The sequence below is a fragment of the Pseudorasbora parva genome, chromosome 13 (genome assembly GCF_024679245.1).
Source record: "Pseudorasbora parva isolate DD20220531a chromosome 13, ASM2467924v1, whole genome shotgun sequence".
In the NCBI taxonomy this organism is placed as follows: Eukaryota; Metazoa; Chordata; class Actinopteri; order Cypriniformes; family Gobionidae; genus Pseudorasbora; species Pseudorasbora parva.
In genome coordinates this window covers 46717873-46742086 of record NC_090184.1, presented here as the reverse complement: position 1 = coordinate 46742086, position 24214 = coordinate 46717873, and the positions used below count along the sequence as shown (strand labels likewise).

The 24214-nt window shown below is 44.5% G+C and overlaps 1 protein-coding gene across 1 annotated transcript in view; it reads left to right on the top strand.

The window, feature by feature from the left end:
- The window catches only part of dmxl1 (Dmx-like 1), a 101097-nt gene that overhangs the window by 11076 nt on the left and 65807 nt on the right, over window positions 1-24214 (top strand). Inside the window, exons 6-18 of the mRNA XM_067414619.1 lie at window positions 5427-5532; window positions 8637-8703; window positions 9260-9438; window positions 10169-10343; window positions 11291-11459; window positions 13579-13737; window positions 14656-14840; window positions 15329-15998; window positions 20225-20346; window positions 21749-21838; window positions 22503-22590; window positions 22981-23097; window positions 23621-23824. Coding sequence (XP_067270720.1) covers window positions 5427-5532; window positions 8637-8703; window positions 9260-9438; window positions 10169-10343; window positions 11291-11459; window positions 13579-13737; window positions 14656-14840; window positions 15329-15998; window positions 20225-20346; window positions 21749-21838; window positions 22503-22590; window positions 22981-23097; window positions 23621-23824 — 2331 coding nt within the window. The remainder of the gene's footprint in view (window positions 1-5426; window positions 5533-8636; window positions 8704-9259; window positions 9439-10168; window positions 10344-11290; window positions 11460-13578; window positions 13738-14655; window positions 14841-15328; window positions 15999-20224; window positions 20347-21748; window positions 21839-22502; window positions 22591-22980; window positions 23098-23620; window positions 23825-24214) is intronic.

Sequence of the window (24214 nt, the reverse complement as noted above, 5' to 3'; positions counted from 1 at the left end):
GTCAGGCTGTCTCTGTCAGGACCCAGAGATAGGGGTCAGACCGTCTCTGTCAGGACCCAGAGATAGAGGTCAGGCTGTCTCTGTCAGGACCCAGAGATAGAGGTCAGGCTGTCTCTGTCAGGACCCAGAGATAGAGGTCAGGCTGTCTCTGTCAGGACCCAGAGATAGAGGTCAGGCTGTCTCTGTCAGGACCCAGAGATAGAGGTCAGGCTGTCTCTGTCAGGACCCAGAGATAGAGGTCAGGCTGTCTCTGTCAGGACCCAGAGATAGGGGTCAGGCTGTCTCTGTCAGGACCCAGAGATAGAGGTCAGGCTGTCTCTGTCAGGACCCAGAGATAGGGGTCAGGCTGTCTCTGTCAGGACCCAGAGATAGAGGTCAGGCTGTCTCTGTCAGGACCCAGAGATAGAGGTCAGGCTGTCTCTGTCAGGACCCAGAGATAGAGGTCAGGCTGTCTCTGTCAGGACCCAGAGATAGAGGTCAGGCTGTCTCTGTCAGGACCCAGAGATAGAGGTCAGGCTGTCTCTGTCAGGACCCAGAGATAGAGGTCAGGCTGTCTCTGTCAGGACCCAGAGATAGAGGTCAGGCTGTCTCTGTCAGGACCCAGAGATAGAGGTCAGGCTGTCTCTGTCAGGACCCAGAGATAGGGGTCAGGCTGTCTCTGTCAGGACCCAGAGATAGGGGTCAGGCTGTCTCTGTCAGGACCCAGAGATAGAGGTCAGGCTGTCTCTGTCAGGACCCAGAGATAGAGGTCAGGCTGTCTCTGTCAGGACCCAGAGATAGGGGTCAGGCTGTCTCTGTCAGGACCCAGAGATAGGGGTCAGGCTGTCTCTGTCAGGACCCAGAGATAGAGGTCAGGCTGTCTCTGTCAGGACCCAGAGATAGAGGTCAGGCTGTCTCTGTCAGGACCCAGAGATAGAGGTCAGGCTGTCTCTGTCAGGACCCAGAGATAGAGGTCAGGCTGTCTCTGTCAGGACCCAGAGATAGAGGTCAGGCTGTCTCTGTCAGGACCCAGAGATAGAGGTCAGGCTGTCTCTGTCAGGACCCAGAGATAGAGGTCAGGCTGTCTCTGTCAGGACCCAGAGATAGAGGTCAGGCTGTCTCTGTCAGGACCCAGAGATAGAGGTCAGGCTGTCTCTGTCAGGACCCAGAGATAGGGGTCAGGCTGTCTCTGTCAGGACCCAGAGATAGAGGTCAGGCTGTCTCTGTCAGGACCCAGAGATAGGGGTCAGGCTGTCTCTGTCAGGACCCAGAGATAGGGGTCAGGCTGTCTCTGTCAGGACCCAGAGATAGAGGTCAGGCTGTCTCTGTCAGGACCCAGAGATAGAGGTCAGGCTGTCTCTGTCAGGACCCAGAGATAGAGGTCAGGCTGTCTCTGTCAGGACCCAGAGATAGAGGTCAGGCTGTCTCTGTCAGGACCCAGAGATAGAGGTCAGGCTGTCTCTGTCAGGACCCAGAGATAGAGGTCAGGCTGTCTCTGTCAGGACCCAGAGATAGAGGTCAGGCTGTCTCTGTCAGGACCCAGAGATAGAGGTCAGGCTGTCTCTGTCAGGACCCAGAGATAGAGGTCAGGCTGTCTCTGTCAGGACCCAGAGATAGGGGTCAGGCTGTCTCTGTCAGGACCCAGAGATAGAGGTCAGGCTGTCTCTGTCAGGACCCAGAGATAGAGGTCAGGCTGTCTCTGTCAGGACCCAGAGATAGAGGTCAGGCGGTCTCTGTCAGGACCCAGAGATAGAGGTCAGGCTGTCTCTGTCAGGACCCAGAGATAGGGGTCAGGCTGTCTCTGTCAGGACCCAGAGATAGGGGTCAGGCTGTCTCTGTCAGGACCCAGAGATAGGGGTCAGGCTGTCTCTGTCAGGACCCAGAGATAGAGGTCAGGCTGTCTCTGTCAGGACCCAGAGATAGAGGTCAGGCTGTCTCTGTCAGGACCCAGAGATAGAGGTCAGGCTGTCTCTGTCAGGACCCAGAGATAGAGGTCAGGCTGTCTCTGTCAGGACCCAGAGATAGAGGTCAGGCTGTCTCTGTCAGGACCCAGAGATAGAGGTCAGGCTGTCTCTGTCAGGACCCAGAGATAGAGGTCAGGCTGTCTCTGTCAGGACCCAGAGATAGAGGTCAGGCTGTCTCTGTCAGGACCCAGAGATAGAGGTCAGGCTGTCTCTGTCAGGACCCAGAGATAGAGGTCAGGCTGTCTCTGTCAGGACCCAGAGATAGAGGTCAGGCTGTCTCTGTCAGGACCCAGAGATAGAGGTCAGGCTGTCTCTGTCAGGACCCAGAGATAGAGGTCAGGCTGTCTCTGTCAGGACCCAGAGATAGGGGTCAGGCTGTCTCTGTCAGGACCCAGAGATAGAGGTCAGGCTGTCTCTGTCAGGACCCAGAGATAGAGGTCAGGCTGTCTCTGTCAGGACCCAGAGATAGGGGTCAGACCGTCTCTAGAAAGCAAAAATAAACCTTAGAGAAACCAGACTCAGTTCTCCTCTGGCCTATTAACACACAGATGAGGATTATTATTCTGGACACCGTACAGCTCAGAGGTCAGATTAGAGCCCAATATTCGAGAGTAAGCGGAATATCACGCAAGAGACGGGTTTACTGAGGATGGCGCGTCGATTACACAAGAATATGAATATTTGAAAGTCGTCACGCCGGAGACGGGTTTAATGAGGATGACTATTACGCCCCGCGATCTAGGGGAAGGAAACAAACACGCTAAACCGGCATAATAATAAGAAAATGGGTTGTGGTTTGGATTCCCAGCACCGAATCGATAATCAAACATACAACCAAATATAAGTAAATATAAATGTATTAAGTAATCATACATAAGAGGGCGAGCATCTCGTCAGGCTGTCCAAAGGCCACAATAACAAAACAAAAAAACCCTAAAAAGAAACAGATACACTAAATAAATAACCTAATGGAAGCAAAAAGAAAATTCATTTAACTAACCTAACTGCTTAACATAAACAGGGCCCAAAAGAGTTTAAAAAATAAAAAGCAGGACACCCCTACGCTCTGGTGATGGTTTACATGGCCAGACATCAAACAGAACAGTTCAACATTGATCATCGGCCAGAGGAGGGATCCAGGAGCTCTCAACCCGTCCGCGGCCGAACCAACAATGAGCTCCTAGTTGAATGCGGACGGCGTCCTTTTATCATCCACGCCTCAGCTGGATGACCAATAGCGATCATCTACCCAATCACTGGTAAACCTATCAGAGCAAGGATAGAGAAGAGGAAAGGAGAGAAAGAAAGCACGGCAATACAAGTACAAGACACAGGTCGTAACAATGATGTATAGAAATATGGACTCCAAATATATACTGGACTCCATCCATATCCAAATATGGATGAAATATAGACTCAGTGATGGCGTAGTGTATGCGCGCACACACTCTCTGGGTGTGTGTGAGGGATATACTCGATAATGTCAGCTCGTACATCGCTATAACAACAACTGCGATATTATTAGAGACGATATTTGAAAGCCTGCGCTGACCAACTGGCCCCAGTCTTCACGCAGATCTTCAACAGATCATTGGAGCAGTGTGAAGTTCCCAGCTGCTTCAAACGCTCCACTATCATTCCCGTCCCCAAAAAAACCAAAATCACTGGACTAAATGACTACAGACCTGTTGCTCTCACGTCTGTTGTCATGAAGTCATTTGAAAGACTGGTATTGGCCCACCTAAAGGACATCACTGGACCCTTGCTGGATCCTCTTCAATTTGCCTACAGAGCAAACAGGTCTGTGGATGATGCAGTCAACATTGGACTGCATTATATCCTGCAACATCTCGACAGACCTGGGACCTATGCAAGGATCCTATTTGTGGACTTCAGTTCGGCCTTAAATACCATCATGCCTGATCTCCTCACAGCCAAACTGACCCAGCTCTCCATACCATCCTCAATCTGTCAATGGATCTCTAGCTTCCTGACAGACCGGCAGCAGCGAGTGAGACTGGGTAAACTCACATCCAGCACTCTTACCATCAGCACTGGTGCCCCCCAGGGGTGCGTTCTCTCCCCACTGCTCTTCTCCCTGTACACCAATGACTGCACTTCTAAAGACTCCTCTGTCAAGCTCCTGAAATTTGCAGATGACACCACTGTCATCGGCCTTATCCAGAACGGTGACGAGTCTGCTTACAGACTGGAGGTTGAACAGCTGGCTGTCTGGTGCAGTTATAACAACCTTGAGCTGAATGCGCTCAAAACGGTGGAGATGATAGTGGACTTCAGGAGGAACATCCCAGCACTCCCCCCACTCACCATCATGAACAGCACTGTGGACGCAGTGGAGTCATTCAGGTTCCTGGGAACTACCATCTCTCAGGACCTGAAGTGGGACAATCACATTGACTCCAATGTGAAAAAGGCTCAGCAGAGACTGTACTTCCTTCGTCAGCTGAGGAAGTTCAACCTGCCACAGGACCTGCTGATTCAGTTCTACTCAGCTGTCATTGAGTCGGTTATATGCACCTCCATCACTGTCTGGTTTGGTTCAGCTACCATCAGACATCAGGAGACTGCAACGTACCATCCGGACTGCAGAGAGGATTATTGGTGCCAAACTGCCAACCCTCCAGGACCTGTACTCTTCCACACACACACACACACACACACACACACACACACACACACACACACACACACACACACACACACACACACACACACCTGCCAACCCTCCAGGACCTGTACTCTTCCAGAGTGAGGAAGAGAGCGGGTAAAATCATCACAGACTCCACTCACCCCGGACACCTCCTGTTTGAACTGTTACCGTCAGGACGGCGACTCCGATCACTGGCCACTAGAACATCTAGGCATAGGAACAGTTTCTTCCCACAGGCCATTTCCCTCTTGAACAGCTACCCCCCCCCCCCCCCCCAGGCAAATGCCTGTAAGTGCAATTATTCCCACTTTTTAGTGCAATATCTCCTAAACTCAGGTGATTACTTATATTACTTATATTATTTATTATTTATATTTATTCTCTCCACCCAAATACTGTAAATGCTCATAATCTATGTCTTCTGACTAAACGTAACCGTGACCTTATACTGTTCATATTTTTCTTCATATTTTTATTCTTAGAATTTTTTTATTACCGTGTTGTATTGTATTGTTTATGTGCACTGGAAGCTTCAGCACCAAAAAATATTCCTTGTGTGTGAAAGCACACTTGGCAATAAAGCTCTTTCTGATTCTGATTCTGATTCTGATTCGGATATATATATCGCACACCCCTAACTCAGCGCTTCGGCTTGACCTCTTCTTTTTCCTCTCTCTCTCTCTCTCTCTCTCTCTCTCTCTCTCTCTCTCTCTCTCTCTCTCTCTCTCTCTCTCTCTCTCTCTCTCTCTCTCTCTCTCTCTCTCTCTCTCTCTCTCTCTCTCTCTCTCTCTCTCTCTCTCTCTCTCTCTCAGGTACGTGTCTCTTGACCGGCTCGTCATGTCTGCAGCTGTGGTGTAATGTGCATCTCAGCACAGATCCTGATCCTCAGCGATCCTGGAGAAGCTTATGGCAATGCAAGTCAGTGTTCGTCCCTCACATCACACCCAGCACTGCAAAAAATGCTCTTCTTACTTAGTAATTTACTCTTGTTTCTAGTCTAAAGCTTGTAACTTACTCTACAAGAACAAAGAAATGTGTTCGTTTTCTCGAGGTGGCAAGAATAAGAACAAAGTTCGTTCTGGCCAGTACGTTCCATACTTCACGAGAAAAGCAGGTGCCGATCATCTGCGTTTATCCGCATTAACCACGCCCACTTTAAATGTCTGACCAATCACACAATAGTTCTCGGACACCCGCAAGAAAAAAGTTCTGCTCATGCGAAATGTCGAAAACAAGCTGCGAGAACTCCCGAACCAGGGCTGCGAGAACTCCCGAACCAGGGCTGCGAGAACTCCCGAACCAGGGCTGGAGAACTCCCGAACCAGGGCTGCGAGAACTCCCGAACCAGGGCTGGAGAACTCCCGAACCAGGGCTGGAGAACTCCCGAACCAGGGCTGGAGAACTCCCGAACCAGGGCTGCGAGAACTCCCGAACCAGGGCTGGAGAACTCCCGAACCAGGGCTGGAGAACTCCCGAACCAGGGCTGCGAGAACTCCCGCACCAGGGCTGCGAGAACTCCCGAACCAGGGCTGCGAGAACTCCCGAACCAGGGCTGGAGAACTCCCGAACCAGGGCTGGAGAACTCCCGAACCAGGGCTGGAGAACTCCCGAACCAGGGCTGGAGAACTCCCGAACCAGGGCTGCGAGAACTCCCGAACCAGGGCTGCGAGAACTCCCGAACCAGGGCTGGAGAACTCCCGAACCAGGGCTGGAGAACTCCCGAACCAGGGCTGCGAGAACTCCCGAACCAGGGCTGCGAGAACTCCCGAACCAGGGCTGCGAGAACTCCCGAACCAGGGCTGCGAGAACTCCCGAACCAGAGCTGCGAGAACTCCCGAACCAGGGCTGCGAGAACTCCCGAACCAGGGCTGCGAGAACTCCCGAACCAGGGCTGCGAGAACTCCCGAACCAGGGCTGCGAGAACTCCCGAACCAGGGCTGCGAGAACTCCCGAACCAGGGCTGCGAGAACTCCCGAACCAGGGCTGCGAGAACTCCCGAACCAGGGCTGCGAGAACTCCCGAACCAGAGCTGCGAGAACTCCCGAACCAGAGCTGCGAGAACTCCCGAACCAGGGCTGCGAGAACTCCCGAACCAGGGCTGGAGAACTCCCGAACCAGAGCTGCGAGAACTCCCGAACCAGAGCTGCGAGAACTCCCGAACCAGGGCTGCGAGAACTCCCGAACCAGGGCTGCGAGAACTCCCGAACCAGGGCTGGAGAACTCCCGAACCAGAGCTGCGAGAACTCCCGAACCAGAGCTGCGAGAACTCCCGAACCAGGGCTGCGAGAACTCCCGAACCAGAGCTGCGAGAACTCCCGAACCAGGGCTGCGAGAACTCCCGAACCAGGGCTGGAGAACTCCCGAACCAGAGCTGCGAGAACTCCCGAACCAGGGCTGGAGAACTCCCGAACCAGGGCTGGAGAACTCCCGAACCAGAGCTGCGAGAACTCCCGAACCAGAGCTGCGAGAACTCCCGAACCAGGGCTGCGAGAACTCCCGAACCAGAGCTGCGAGAACTCCCGAACCAGGGCTGCGAGAACTCCCGAACCAGGGCTGGAGAACTCCCGAACCAGGGCTGGAGAACTCCCGAACCAGGGCTGGAGAACTCCCGAACCAGGGCTGGAGAACTCCCGAACCAGAGCTGCGAGAACTCCCGAACCAGAGCTGCGAGAACTCCCGAACCAGGGCTGCGAGAACTCCCAAACCAGGGCTGCGAGAACTTTTTTCTCTGTTCTCGCGGAGTATTGTTAGGGGTTAACAGCTTATGACCCAGGACCAGTAGTGAAGAAATGAAGACAGAGTCAGGATTGCAATTAAATAAAAGAAAAATTTACTTAAGAATAGTTTGCAGTTTCAAAAGCAGAAGCCAGCTTCAAGTCTCACAAGGAGTTCGTAGGCCACGCTCCCTCTCTCACCGTCTCGTTGCCTCGCCCTATCGTACATACAATTGTCCCAACAGTTATACCATTTTCAAGGTCTTATCCACGTCATTGCTGCAATGTGGATGCCTCTGATTGGCTCAGACAATGCACAGTCATGGTAAATTTCCATTCATGTCAGTTAATCTGATGCACGTTTCCACTGACGTGTCACTTGTTGATGCTTTCACCCAGAATTAGGCCCGTAGTGACCTTCCAGATCTGGAGCAGGCGCCAGCTTGCCCAGAACAACAAGTCCACCCATCTCTTAGGGTGCCCATTGAACACCATTCTGATCTGTAACAGAATATTGCGCACATACACAGATACACAGTCTCTCCAAGGTTGGAGCTGATTAAGCTCCAGTTCTAACCAGTTCTTACCAAAACATACTGATAACATGTGCTTTCCTTTAGTGAGAGGAACACACAATAGTACAGGCAATATTCATCTTGACTTTTTAGTGTTTCAGTAAAAGGAAATATAAAAGGAATAAAACATAATAAATTAAATGAAAGACAAATCCATATTTTATATCTGGAAGCCGGGCTAAGTGAGCAAACGCTGTTACTGCACTCCTGACATGTTAGGGGTGTGTGATACCTCAAATCCAAACACACGACCTTGTTGCCAGTGTTTAGTGACACATCACACATCTCTAGGCCAGACCCTCAGTCACTCCTCAGAGACCAAATACACACTTTAGAAAACAAGAAACTAAAACAAAATCATAACTGGATAGAATCATTATAATAATATAGGTAATATAGGAAGATAAATATTAATTAAGGATTTGATTATGAAGTTAATTAGGATATAAATATATACAGGGATATTGAAGCGGCAGTGGATTTCAAAATCCCCCCCTTCAGTATGTTGTAGCCTTAAATATCTAACAATTCTAAATGTTCTTAAAGGGATAGTTCACTTTAACTTCTGTCATCCTTTACTCATCCTCAAGTTGTTTCAAACCTGTATGAGTTTCCTTCTTCAGCTGAACACAAGGGAAGATATTTTGATCAAAATACTAAATAGTATTTTTTGCAGTGAGCTTCTGTGATTATCCGTCAAACTGCTGCAGTGAAATCTCTCTGGATGTTACAGGTCCGCCGCGCCAACTCACTTCATCAAGTTTTCCCCGGATGGAGAGTTCTTTGCGACCGCAGGACAGGTTTGTGCTTGTATATGTGAGTGTGAGGAGTGTGTTTTGTGCTGGACGCCCACTGGTTTTCATATTCTGTGGGTATTTCACAGCAGTGACAGAAATAAATCATTTAATTTTGAGCCGATATTTGCCAACTTAAATCGATCTCCAGGGGTGTTTTTAGCATTATAGCCTTATTTCATGTATGCATCACCTTTTTTTGCCAAACTTATACATTCAATTAGAAATAGTTTTAGTGATGAAAGCCCAAATATGAGCTGTCTCTGGTGTGTATTGACGGTGATATGGCCTTTTTATGAGGAAAAAGGACATACTTTTGAGTGTGTAGCGAGCATCCCATCACCGTTTAAACTCCCTGTCAGTCATCATCACAGTTCAGATCCTCCACATTCAGTTTAATCTCCTGCCGTATCGGAGAGAAATGTAGCCACTGCGTGTGTGTGTCTTCAATGCAGAGAGTCCGTGTGTGTGTGCAGTTTAAAAATAATGATGCATTTAAAATCCGTCTGTTTGTTCACAATTTGTCTGCCTTTTCAAATGTGCTAAGTGTGTGTTGTTGCAGGACGACTGTTTGGTGAAAGTGTGGTACAGCACCAGCAAATGGCAGGCGGACGTCACCAAACTCTTCACCCCGCTCGACCTGCGCTCGGGGTCAGAGGTCAACTTCTCCTTTATTTACCTGGCTCACCCTCGCTCCATCACTGGCTTCTCCTGGAGGAAGACCAGCAAATACATGCCCAGGTGAGTCCCATCCCAATCCCAGAGGAAGGACTCCCGCTCCCTCACACTCCCGTGTTGGGTTTTTTTGGCCGGATTGTGCCAGTAAATGAAATTTAGCACAGATCACAGCACTTAGTTGAGTACAAACCCAAAATGTAGTTTTTGTTGTTTTATTGAACTAAAAGTCAGCTTAAACAACGCACACCCTGCACAAAATGCTCTTCTTACTCAGTATTTTTGTCTTGTTTCTAGTCAAAATATCACAAAACTCTTACATTAAGAAACATTTACTAGACAAGCACTAAGACAAGGGTCTTGTTTTGAGGAAAATAACTCAAAATAAAGAGAGTTTTTGCTTAAAATAAGATAAATAATCTGCCAATGGGGTGAGAAAAATAATCTTAATTCAAACAGAAAACAAGATTATTTTCCTCACCCCATTGGCAGATTATTTATCTTATTTTAAGCAAAAACTGCTTGTCTAGTAAATACTTCTTGTTTTAAGAATTGTTAGATGTTTGGACTGGAAACAAGACAGAAATACTGAGTCAGAAGAGCATTTTTGCAGTGTATGCCAATGCCAGCCACCAATAATAAGAGATATAAACAGCCTGATTTGTGTTTGGTTGGTATTATAGTGTTATTACGATTCCCGCCACTCCCGCTGAATTTTTTTTCTCTTCCGTCTCAATCATGTGATTAATAATGATTTTGTTTCCGGCCTGTCCTGACGGCTGCTCTTCTCTTCCAGAGGCGCTGTGTGTAATGTGCTGCTGACCTGCTGTAAAGACAGTGTGTGTCGTCTGTGGGCCGAGACGCTTCTGCCCAGCGACTGCCTGCTGTCCGGACTCCGACACAACGACCTCCAGAAGACCAACAACATGAAGAAGTCTTCCAGCCAGAACCACAACCACAACCAGCTGGAGGTGAGGCGGAGCAGAGAGAGACCCCTGTGTGTGTGTGTGTCTGTGTGTGTCTCTCTATGCGTGTCTCTGTGTGTGTGTGTCTCTCTCTGTGTGTGTGTGTCTCTCTGTGTGTGTGTGTCTCTCTGTGTGTGTCTCTCTCTGTGTGTGTGTGTCTCTCTGTGTGTGTCTCTCTCTGTGTGTGTGTGTCTCTCTGTGTGTGTCTCTCTCTGTGTGTGTGTGTCTCTCTGTGTGTGTCTCTCTCTCTGTGTGTGTGTGTGTGTGTGTCTCTCTGTGTGTGTCTCTCTCTGTGTGTGTGTGTGTGTTCACTAATGCCCGTTTCACACTGTAAAAAATCCTCTTCTTATTTAGTATTTTTGTCTTGTTTCCAGTCTAAATATCTAACAATTCTTAAATCAAGATGCATTTACTAGATCAGTAAAACGACATGAGATATTTTTTCTTGTTTTGTTGAAAATAACTCTAAATGAAGTGAGTTTTTGCTTAAGACAGGCAGAATGATCTGCCAATGGGGTGAGAAAAATCTTATTTCTGATTGAAATCTTGTTTCTTGTTTCCGTCTCAAACAGAAATAAGATTATTTTTCTCACCCCATTGGCAGATCATCGTGCCAGTTTTAAGCAAAAACAAGAAAAAAATATCTCTTGTCGTTTTACTGATCTAGTAAATGCATCTTGATTTAAGAATATTTAGATATTTAGACTGGAAACAAGACAAAAAGTAAAAAGAGCCTTTTTTGCAGTGTTGGCGAATTAGGACGCATCTAACTTCACCCTCACTCTCCGTCATGACAATATGACTCGAGATCATTTCTGACCTCGACGAGAAATCTCGTCACATTTTAGTCTCGCGAGATCTCGTCACACTCCTAAGTGCTTTATAAATAAAATGTATTATTATTATTATTATTAATAATGTTCACTGATGAAGGCCTGTGTTTGTGTCCACAGCTGAACCTGAAGCCCTCGTGGAGAGATGAGGTGCGGTGTTTATCTCAGCTCTCGTACTCCGGTCCTCTTCCACAGCAGCAGAACAAACATTACGCTCACCGCACCAACATTCTGCACGCCAACGCCCTGTGCCACTTTCACATCGCTGCCAGCATTAACCCCGCCACAGGTGACCCCAATCTCACATTAGGGGAAACTGCAGGATACACTGCAAAACATGCTCTTCTTACTCAGTATTTCTGTCTTGTTTCTAGTCTAAACATCTAACAATTCTTAAAACAAGAAGTATTTACTAGACAAGCAAAAGTAATTATCTCATTTTGGGGAAAATAACTCAAAATGAAGAGAGTTTTTGCTTAAAATAAGATAAATAATCTGCCAATGGGGTGAGAAAAATAATCTTGTTTTCTGTTTGAATTAAGATTATTTTCCTCACCCCATTGGCAGATTATTGATCTTATTTTAAGCAAAAACTCTCTTCATTTTGAGTTATTTTTCCCCAAAACAAGACAATAATTTGTACTTGTCTAGTAAATGTTTCTTAATGTAAGAATGTTTAGATATTTAGACTAAAAACAAGACACAAATACTGAGTGAAAAAAAAGTATTTTTTGCAGTGCAAACAAACTCACACTTAGTTGAGCTGAATCAATATAAGAGTATATGGTTTACCAAACATCAGTTGATGTTAAAAAGGTTTGTGGTGTAAATATAAATCAAATGACTTATTTGTTCAATCTCTTAAATGTATGATTATATGAATATAAATATAAAATATGCATAATATAATCAAATGGATCCTAAACATGTCCTAAATACTCAGAAATAATGTGAAACACTAAATAAATATTTTTAGACTTTATGAACAGCGAAGGCTTTGTAAAAACTGAAAAAACGTTCATCCGGTCGCCATCTAGAGGATTTTCAAACCTCTCCCGTCCCAATCCCACGAAATACTGGGTGAAAATCCCATCCTGTCCCAATCCCAGAAGAATGGCTCCCGTTCTCTCCCACTTTCAAAATAAAACATGCAATCATAATTTTAAACATAACCGCCAATAGGGGGCAGCGAGTGATCGTCTTCATGAGTGAGTCATTGAGTCGTTTATTCAAATGATTCATTCAAAACACTGAATCATTCAGTAACAAAACACCGCGCTGAGTGTTGCTTCCCTCTGGAACTATTGTCGTCGCCGCTGAAATCATGGGTGAAGTGGAACAAAAAAGGTTGTTTGGATCTTAAATGTAAGTAACTTAATATTAATTAGGCTACTGTTTATTGAAGTAGGCTACACCATTCATGCTACACAATTCACGATTGCAAAGTCGACTTGTGTTATTAACAATATCATAAATCATAAATATCAACAACCACAGAAAGCTCAGTTATACCCCAGTATGTTTCTTCTGTGAGTTTATATCGCTGCTCAATGGTTTTGATTTCTCCACGAAGGTCTCTCAGAGACGGGCAGCGCGAGCCTCAACGCGACTAACGTACCAGAGGCAGAGATACACTCATCAATCGCGGTTTACATTGAATATAATAAAAACAACCAAAAAATCTGGAGCATTCTCGCGTTTCTGGTTATTTTTATATTTTATTTGTCCCAGACAAAGAACGTCAAGCCTTTGGCTTAGGCTGCAGACAGCGCTGTATTCTCCTGACCAATAGTTTGTCTGTGTGTGTATTCAGAGGCAGAGCAACGGCCTTTCAATATAATAATAAATAACTGCGTTAATGTGCGATAAATTAATTAATTAATTAATTACTGTAATTAATTAATGCGTTAACGCGATAATAACGCATTAACTTGCCCAACCCTAAAAAAATGACTTACTTGACTTGGACCTCAAGTTTCTGATTGAAATCTTGTTTCTTGTTTTCGTCCCAATCAGAAATCAGATTATTTTTCTCACCCCATTGGCAGATCATTTGGCCTGTTTTAAGCAAAAACTCACTTAAGATATTTTTTCTTGTTTTGCTGAAAATAAAATCAAAATTATGTTTTTACTGATCTAGTAAATACATCTTGATTTAAGAATATTTAGATATTTGAACTGGAAACAAGAAAGAAATACTAAACAAGAGGAGCATTTTGTGCAGTGCTGTCATTGCTGTATTGTGAACATGCCTAAAATCGCAGAAAAACATTACATTCAGTTTAATCAGAAAAAACCTGAAGAATCGCCCAGACCTCATTCAATCTGTTGTCAAAATGCATGCAAGGCCTTTGTGACTGTTGTGTGTGTGTGTGTGTGTGTGTGTGTGTGTGTGTGTGTGTGTGCAGACATCCCTCTGCTGCCCTCCATCTCCTCCATGAATGGCTCGGATGAGGAAGAACCGGGCGGCCCATTCACGGTCCACTGGCTCAACAATAAAGAGCTGCAGCTGACCCTGAGCATGGAGGTGTTTCTACAGCAGCTGCGGGGCAGCGGAGAGCACAACGGTCAGTGCAAACTGCATTCACTGAAAAAAAAGGCTCTTACTCAGTAGTTTTGTCGTTTCCGTTCTAAATATCTAACAGTTCTTAAATCAAGATTCATCAGTAAAACGACATAAGATATTGGTTCTTGTTTTCTTAAAAATAAAATCTAAATGAAGTGAGTTTTAGCTTAAAACAGGCAAAATGATCTGCCAATGGGGTGAGAGAAATAATCTGATTTCTGTTTGGGATGAAAGCAAGAAACAAGATTATTTTTCTCACCCCATTGGCAGATTATTTATCTTATTTTAAGCAAAAACTCACTTTGATTTCATTTTCAACAAAACATGAAAAAATATCTCATGTCGTTTGACTGATCTAGTAAATGCATCTTGATTTAAGAATTGTTAGATATTTAGACTGGAAACAAGACAAAAATACTAAATAAGAAGAGCATGTTTTGCAGCGTAGAGCGAAATTGTCACAATTATGATGGTTTATTTACTATTATTATGTACGGTGTCCAGAATAATAATCCTCCGCTGTGTGTTAATAGGCCAGAGGAGAACTGAGTCTGGTTTCTCTAAGGTTTATTTTTCTCCATCATGCCCTGATGGAGTTTCGGTTCCTTTGGTCGCCTTAGGCTTGGCTTGCTCAGTTGGGGACACTAACATTATGATCAGAGTTATTCAACTAAATATACAAATAAAATTAATGAATTAGGTCTTTTTTAATTCTATCAACTCTAATCCTGATCTGCCAACATTGTCTCTCTCTGATAAATTAAAATAAGCTGATAACATCACTGTTTACTCCAGAACGACTGTACAGCCAAATCTAATTCTGCTGCAGTATTGTCCTGTTTAACACTGAAGCTGCTCTGACACAATCGCCGCTGGAGAAGAGCGATAGAAATAAAGATGCCTTGCCTTGTGTTGGCAGCAGATGTGTATGAGGAGCGCTGCAGTGGCTCTATAGCGGTGGATCATCAGGTGGATGTGCTAATGGGAGACTGGAACAGAGGAGCTGATATGCTGTTCAGCATCCACCCGATGGACGGCTCTCTGCTGGTGTGGCACGTCGACTGGCTGGACGAATACCAGCCCGGCATGTTCCGGCAGACACAGGTACAGAAGATTCTGGATGAACTAACCCTTTAACCATCTGTCCCTCACTAACTTGGTTGACTAAGCCTCTTCGTTTATTCGACTAGTAGGGGCACCCCTATTTGAGCTGATGAGTTCACTGCAAAAACTGCTCTTCTTACTCAGTATTTCTGTCTTGTTTCTAGTCAAAATATCTAAAAATCTTAAAACAAGAAGTATTTACTAGACAAGCAAAAGTAATTGTCTTGTTTGGGGAAAATAACTCAAAATGAAGAGAGTTTTTGCTTAAAATAAGATAAATAATCTGCCAATGGGGTGAGAAAAATAATCTTAATTCAAACAGAAAACAACTATGAGTTATTTTCCCCAAAACAAGATAATTACTTTTGCTTGTCTAGTGAATACTTCTTGTTTTAAGAATTGTTAGATGTTTGGACTAGAAACAAGACAGAAATACTGAGTGAGAAAAGGATTTTTTGCCGTGTGATGAGTTAATTCTCTGCTTGCAGGTTTCCTTCGTGTCCCGAATTCCCGTGGCCTTCCCCACAGGCGATGCCAACTCGCTCAGCCGTAGTGTGGTCATGTACGCCTGCAATAAAAACGTGGATTTGGCCATCCAACATGGACGCCACCGGCCCGCAGGTCTGCCAAATTCGTCCTCGGCGCTGATCTGCTCGGGTCAGAATAAGCCGTCCTCCAGCAGCCTCCGCCTCAGCATCTTCACCCCCAGCGTCCTGATGATCTCCAAACACGCCGACGGATCCCTCAACCAATGGGCCGTCAGCTTCGCCGAAGACTCCGCCTTCTCCGCGGTGCTCAGCGTGTCTCATAAATCTCGGTATTGTGGTCACCGCTTCCACCTGAATGAATTGGCTTGTCACTCTCTGCTGCCTCTTCTGCTCACCACATCGCACCACAACGCGCTGAGGCCGGCGGATGGAGACTCGGCTCAGATTTGGCAGCCGGATCTGAGCCGCAGGAGCCGGGCCTCATCATCTGGAGCCGTCTCTCAGGACCCCAATGCCATCTACAGCGAGCTCATCCTGTGGCGTGTTGACCCCGTGGGTCCGCTGTCGTTTTCTGGAGGCGTTTCGGAGCTGGCCAGAATTAACTCTCTGCACGCTTCGGCCTTCTCTAACGTGGCCTGGCTGCCCACGCTCATCCCCAGCAACTGCCTCGGTGAGCAACTAAATCATTATTACAATTAAAGCTACGCTGTGTAACTTATTCTTAGCTAAAAACACTTTGTTCTTTTAAAAATATCTGTGCTCATTAATGTATATTTACTTCTTTCAAGTAATAATGTATTCTCGTAAGTTTATAATATGCACTGCAAAAAAATGCTTTTCTTACTTAGTATTTTTGTCTTGTTTCTAGTCTAAACATCTAAACATGATCTTACTGAAGATCTGGTCTAGTAAATGCATCTTGATTTAAGAATTGTTAGATATTTTGCCTGGAAACAAGAAAAAAATACTAACTAAGAAGAGCATTTTTTGCCGTGTAAATTCACTGTGGTCTAGAATTTGGGTTGGTCTTGACAGTCTTACGTTAAAAAAAAGGAAGTGAGAGTACTCGGCATTAATCATGTTCATGAACTTAAATCGGTCATTCTTGTCCGAGAAAAAAAATGTGCTTGTCCGGAAAAAAGTTTTTGTGTGTGTTGTAAATGATTTATCCTGAAGCAATATTCTCACCAGTGTTTAATCAGATTAGTCATATTTAAATCTGCATATTTGTGATATTTTACCCTTTATAAAGGGCATTTTCCCCCTAATATTATTAAATATAGGCTATGCTTCAGGTTTCATTTTAAATTCTCAAATTTACATTTACATTTATGCATTTAGCAGACGCTTTTATCCAAAGCGACTTACAACTCAGGAGAACATGAAGCGATCCGGCAAGAAGAGGCAACGAAACACAAAAAGTGCCCTAAATACTAGGGATGGGACAAAATATCGCGATACAAAACGTGACGAAACGCATCGAGGTCGAAAAAAATGTATCGCGAAATAAAGATAGATGGCACTGCTGCATGATTTGCGTAGAATGAGGGTGGGGTGCAGCAGCAAACATTAATAGGGAAAGAAAAGGGTCGACATTAGCATTAATATTCTAAACCAAAAATGCAGTTATTGCCTACATAAACTACCATATTTTCTGTTTAACTTTTATTAGACTCCAGAAAGAAAAGTGTGTTTTTTCCCTGAGCACATTCTCTGCAGTCTGAGCGCGATGCACTGCAGCTCACTCTCGCTCATGTCTGAGGTAAATCATTAACACCATCACCGCTTACAGTACACGTGTTTTATTGAACTAAATACATTACAATCGGCTAAAACGAATGCACAGGTTACTTTCCTGAGCAAGCGCGCTCCCGAGTCCGTGTTCTTCACACTGTCCACGTGAATCGCGGCCCAGTTCGGCGCGCACGCGCAAAATACCGGCAGTTAGTTCAACAGGAAATGCGGATCTCTTAAAGGGGCCGCACTATATTCCTACTCGTGTAATATGGACCTCCTCCAGGTATGGTGTGGTTCTGGTTCGCTCACTGGTACACATTAACAATTTTTCATACGAACTTTGCCCTGCTCTGAATTAAACTGCCAGTGTAAAAACTCCCTTTATATTCTTAAAATGAGAGAAATCACTAACAGTTACTTACTCATTATTTTTAAGTTTAGGCTTAAGAGAACAATTTCTTAGATAAACATATCTATGACCTTTGATATGTCTAGTCTTCATACTGTATTGATTATTATTGAATAAGTATGGTTTCACTAATAATAAATGTACATTTGCATAAAGCATGCATTTTTGTCCATACCTATGTTGATTAGAGTATTAAAAACTTAATTTAAACTTAATTTAAGATACATTTACAATTGCTAAAAAGGTGCGATTTAAAATCGAGTTAACTCATGACAATCATGCAGTTAATCGCGATTCAATATTTTAATCGATTGACAGCCCTACAGTGCCCTCCACAATTATTGGCACCCCTGTTTAAGATGTGGTCGCGGACTTCTAAAAATTCTTCTTTTTTTTTAAACAACATAGAACCAAAATGCAAAAAAGAGAAAAATCCTACCTTTCGTTTAAGTACATTACTTTGGTGGTAAACAAATCACAGATTTGAAAAAAATAAAAATAAAATTTGATATCGTATCGTGACGTATCGTATCGTAACCCTGGCATATCGAGGTGCATCGTATCGTGAGTTTAAGTGTATCGTCCCATCCCTACTAAATACCAAGATTTGTATACCGCTCAGAGTAGCAAAAACCAGAAAAGGGAAGAGGAAAGGAGAGATAGAGGAAGAAAGTTTTTTTTTTTTTTTTAAATTAATGTAAGATTAAGTGCTTGTGGAAGAGATGAGTTTATATCTGTCTTTTGAACGAAGTGAGTGATTCTGTTGTGCGTATGGAGGACGGAAGATCGTTCCACCAACCCGGAACAATGAAAGAAAAAGTTCGAGAGAGGGATTTCATGCCTCTCTGTGATGGTACCACAAGCCTCCTCTCATTAGCTGAGCGAAGGCTTCTGGTCGGGGTGTAGACGCGTAGGAGTGAGTCGAAGTATGCGGGTGCTGCGCTTGTGGAAGATCCATGAGCAAGAGTCAGGGCTTTGACTTTGATCCGGGCAGCGAGTGGTAGCCAATGCAGAGAGATGAACAGAGGTGTGACATGAGCCCTTTTGGGCTCATTGAATACAAGACGTGCTGCAGCGTTCTGGATCATTTGCAGCGGTTTGATTGCACAAGATGGAAGTCCAGCCAGAAGTGCATTGCAGTAGTCAAGTCTAGAGATTACCAGGGCTTGGACAAGAAGCTGTGTTGCATGCTCCGTAAGGAACGGTCTGATTTTCCTGATGTTGTGCAATGCAAACCTGCATGACCGAGCTGTCTTTGAGATGTGGTCTTTGAAGGATAGCTGCTCATCAAAGATTACTCCAAGATTTCTGACCGACCCTGAAGGAGTAATCAAAGATGAACCTAGCTGGATGGTAAAATCGTGTTGTATGGTCGGATTAGCAGGGAAAGCGAGCAGCTCAGTCTTTGCTAGATTGAGCTGCAGGTGATGTTTTTTCATCCATGCCGAGATGTCCGCCAGACAGCTTGAGATTCGTGCAGCTACTGTGGGATCATCTGGTTGAAATGAGAGGTAGAGCTGTGTGTCATCAGCATAGCAGTGATATGAGAGACCATGTGCCTGAATGATGGGTCCCAGTGATGTAGTGTAAATGGAGAAGAAGAGAGGTCCAAGCACTGAGCCCTGAGGAACCCCCGTGGTCAGTTGATGTGTTTTGGATACCTCTCCTCTCCAGGCAACCTTAAAAGACCTACCTGTGAGATAGGACTCAAACCAGTGGAGCGGAGTCCCTGTGATGCCCAGTGATGAGAGGGTGGACAGAAGAATCTGATGATTCACAGTGTCAAAGGCAGCAGATAGATCAAGGAGGATGAGGACTGATGATTTGGATGCAGCTTTAGCCAGCCGCAGGGCTTCGGTTTTATATCAAATATATCAAATATTTATATCAAATATATCAAATTTAATGTAGAAATTTGATATATACATTAAATTAGAATAAGACACTTTAGGGCTGTTACCAATCAAATTAAATAATTTACACTAAAAAATTGCAACAGATTTAAATAATGTTATGATATTTGTATTTTTCAATAAACAGATGAGACATTTTAGAAAGTTTGTTTAAACATGTAACTAAACCACCAGTAGGTGGCAGCAGGTGAGTCTTAATGAGTGAGCCCCCCCCCCCCCCCCCACACACACACACACAGTTGCAGATGCGTTATGGTTCGGCTGTGATCTATTTTTTCTGTCTAAATAGAACAAAAACAGTCAATATTGCCTCTAAAATGAAAGTGACTAAAGTTAATGAATCGTTTATGGCGCTGTCATATGAAATCAGTGTCATTTTCAGTGGTGATGGTGTTCAGGAACACACACTCTTGGTCATGTGATGTTGTTTAACTGTGTCATGTGTTATAAATATAAAAACATTACATTGTGAATGTTTAGCTCAGTGTCTCGTGTGTTGGGATTTCTCCGCGGAGCATCAACACGCTCATCCCAAAAACTGCCTCGGTGAGGAAAAAACTAAACTCACTGCGGTTGAGAATTCGGGTCGAGCTTGACAGTCTTACGTAAAAAGAAAAGAAAGTCAAAGTACAATACAGGAGAAAGCACTCTGTGTGCGGATTATTTGGGATATTTCTGGCGGTTCCTGCTCCTTTAATGAGCATCTCTGCTGTGCTGTCAGTCCACATAGAATATTCATAAACATGTTCAGCTTATGAATATTTACTGTGCATCTCTTAAAGTTTAATTGATGCTGTTTGGATGTTGGTGGACTCATATTTCCTTTCCTTCCCAAAGGTGTGTATGGAAACTCCCCCAGTGCGTGCTTCATTGCCAGCGATGGACACTCGCTGAGACTCTATCAGGCCATCATAGAGGCCAAAAAACTGCTGAGTGAACTCTCCAACCCGGACATCTCCGTAAGAAATTATTTTATTATACAGGAAAGTTAAAAAAGTAACACTTAAGGTACAATTTAAACAGGCCTGACTCTTTAGAAACTGGTTTCCAGCAGGTTCCTGTTCTGCAGAACATAAAACACAATTTACAGCACAGAATGATCCTGGCTTTCATATCACACTGCTAAGAATGCTTCTCTTACTTACTTGACGGTGACTAGTCGCTGGCCTATAGAGGGCGCTACAGGATAAGCAATTCCCTGACACGCAAGCTCTGTTTTTAACAGTTAAAACTGACAAATAAATGCATCCTCCGAGAGCTCTCCACAAGACATGTTTGATTATACCATCTGATGCTCAAAACTGATCGGGAGACTGCATGCTTAAGGTACACACTGCAAAAAATGCTCAGTATTTTTGTCTTGTTTCTAGTCAAAATATCAAAAAAATCCTACATTAAGAAAAATGTACTAGACAAGCAAAAGTAATTGTCTTGTTTTGAGGAAAATAACTCAAAATGAAGAGAGTTTTTGCTTAAAATAAGATCAATAATCTGCCAATGGGGTGAGAAGAATAATCTTAATTCAAACAGAAAACAAGATTATTTTTCTCACCCCATTGGCAGATTATTGATCTTATTTTAAGCAAAAACTCTCTTCATTTTGAGTTATTTTTCCCCAAAACAAGACAATTACTTTCGCTCGTCTAGTAAATGTTTCTTGTTTTAAGATTTTTTAGATGTTTGAAACAGGACAAATATACCGAGTAAGAAGAGCAGTTTTTGCAGTGTTAGAAACTGAAAAGTTCTCGCATATATTTCTTGATTCAGCTTCACTGTTAGTAGAGACGCTGCAGGTAGAGTTCATTCACACGCAATCACTCACTAATGCATTCACATGTAATCTTTATTGTGCGACTTTTTCTGTATCGTATTCAGAATGAGCAGAAATCTGTGAGAAATACAACGACCATAAGACAAAAGAACTGACACCGAAGCTGTGCTGTAGGAGTAATAACCTTATGGGCAGCGCTGTCATATGCCATATCTGTGCACAAGTCCAGGATTTTGTTCATTAATGACGTCAGCAGCAACTAGTCGACGTCGACTCGTCTTTCATCACATAAATGTCGACTTTAAAAAACGGAAGTTGTTCAACCCCTTACACTGCAAAAAACGCTCTTCTTCTCAGTATTTCTGTCTTGTTTCTAGTCTAAACATCTAAACATTCTTAAAACAAGAAGTATTCACTAGACAAGCAAAAGTAATTGTCTTGTTTTGGGGAAAAATAACTCAAAATGAAGAGAGTTTTTGCTTAAAATAAGCTGTAAGAATGTTTAGATGTTTGGACTAGAAACAAGACAGAAATACTGAGTAAGAAGAGCATGTTTTGCAGTGTGTGTGTATGATGTGTTGTTCTTCCAGAAATATGTCGGGGAAGTGTTTAACATCATCAGCCAGCAGTCGACGGCCAGGCCAGGCTGCATCATTGAGCTCGACGCCATCACAGACTTTGTAAGTATAAGATGTTCTGACATATACACCGATCAGGCATAACATTATGACCGGTGAATAGCACTGGTGATCTCTCCTGTTAGTGGGTGGGATATATTAGGCAGCAAGTGAACATTTAGTCCTCAGAGTTGATGTGTGTGAAGCAGGAGAAATGGGCAAGCGTAAGGATTTGAGCGAGTTTGGCCAGATTGTGACGGCTAGACGACTGGGTCAGAGCATCTCCAAAACTGCAGCTCTTGTGGGCTGTTCCCGGTCTGCAGTGGTCAGTATCTATCAAAAGTACTCCAAGGAAGGACCAGTGGAGAACCGGCCACAGGGTCATGGGCGGCCAAGGCTCACTGATGACCGTGGGGAGCGAAGGCTGGCCCGTGGGGTCCGATCAAACAGACGAGCTACTGGAGCTCAAACTGCTCCAGAAGTTAATACTGGTTCTGATAGAAAGCTGTCAGAATACACAGAGCAGCTCAGTTCTATGGAGGCCTTACTTACAGGACTTAAAGGATCTGCTGCTAACATCTTGGTGCCAGATACCACAGCACACAGTCAGGGTCAACCAACACAATATTAGGTCATAAAGTTATGCCTGATAGTTGTGTAACTAACAGGAGTATCATGTGATTTCCCACAATGCTCTGCGCTCACATCGCTCCCCCTGGTGGTTCAGCAGGGGAAGGAGACGCAGCTGCTGCAGGTGTTTGAGGAGGAGCTGATCCTGGGGAACGAGAAGAGGGACCAATGCCTGCAGGACTCAGGTGTGTGTGAGTGTGAGTGTGAGTGAGTGTGAGTGAGTGAGAGTGTGTGAGTGTTAGTGTGTGTTAGTGTGTGAGTGAGTGTGTGAGTGTGTGTGTGTGTGAGTGAGTGAGAGTGTGTGAGTGTTAGTGTGTGTTAGTGTGTGAGAGTGTGTGAGTGTTAGTGTGTGTTAGTGTGTGTTAGTGTGTGAGAGTGTGTGAGTGTTAGTGTGTGTTAGTGTGTGAGAGAGTGAGTGTGAGAGTGAGTGTGAGTGTGAGTGAGTGAGTGACTGTGTGTGTGTGAGGGTGAGAGTGTGAGAGTGTTAGTGTGTGAGAGAGTGAGTGTGAGAGTGAGCATGTGAGTGAGTGAGTGTGTGTGTGTGTGTGTGTTGTAAACGCTGGTCTTTCCTCCAGTCCCCAGTCTTCTCTTCTCCGAGCGCTTCTTCCTGGTGGTGGTGGAGATGGCTCAGAGCCGCAGGTCGCTCCTCCACATGTGGCATCTGCAGTTAGACACCGTTCCAGCCGTTATGGGTGAGTTATAATGCTGGAAGCTCAGCAGCTGTTTTCACCCAAAGGGGATTTGTGCACAGCTTTAGATAATGGCATAAACATTGGCAGCGTTTCTATCCAGAAGAGAAGAGACTCCCTCGAGCAACATCTGGAAGTGGCTACAATCACTTTTCACACACTCTCACACACTCACAGCACACTCACAGCACACTCTCACAGACTCTCTCACATTCACACACTCTCACACACTCTCACATTCACTCTCTCTCTCTCTCTCTCTCTCTCTCTCTCTCTCTCTCTCTCTCTCTCTCTCTCTCTCTCTCTCTCTCTCTCTCTCTCTCTCTCTCTCTCTCTCACACACCCTCACACATAAACACAGTCCACTGGTTAGGCCAGTCATCCAATCACTTGTTTTTTTGTTGTTGTTGTCTCGAGGGATTTATGTGGTAAATGTGTTTCCAGTTAGTTGATGCACATATATAAAAACACAATCATCATAATTGACTGTTTCTACCGATTAAACCGATTTGTTTCCTTCTTTTAGAACAAACTCAAACTGCAGAGAGAGAGCCGGCGTCTCCAACGGCCACACACTCCTCACAGTTTAACTTTACGCCAGTGGGATCGAAACTCAGCACCTCCAACCTCCAGAGCGCTCGCCGCCTCACACTCACACACACCAAAGTGTTCAGCCAGGAGCTCGACCTCCCTCAGGGTGTGGAAGTGCTGCGCGTAACACCGGCTGCAGGTACACACACACTAAAAGTAATCTGATTACGTAACTCAAGTTACTTGTAATGCCTTACTTTACTAGTTACTTGAAAAAGTAATCTGATTACGTAACTCAAGTTACTTGTAACGCGTTACTTTACTAGTTACTTGAAAAAGTAATCTGATTACGTAACTCAAGTTACTTGTAACGCGCTACTTTACTAGTTACTTGAAAAAGTAATCTGATTACGTAACTCAAGTTACTTGTAACGCATTACTTTACTAGTTACTTGAAAAAGTAATCTGATTACGTAACTCAAGTTACTTGTAACGCGCTACTTTACTAGTTACTTGAAAAAGTAATCTGATTACGTAACTCAAGTTACTTGTAACGCGTTACTTTACTAGTTACTTGAAAAAGTAATCT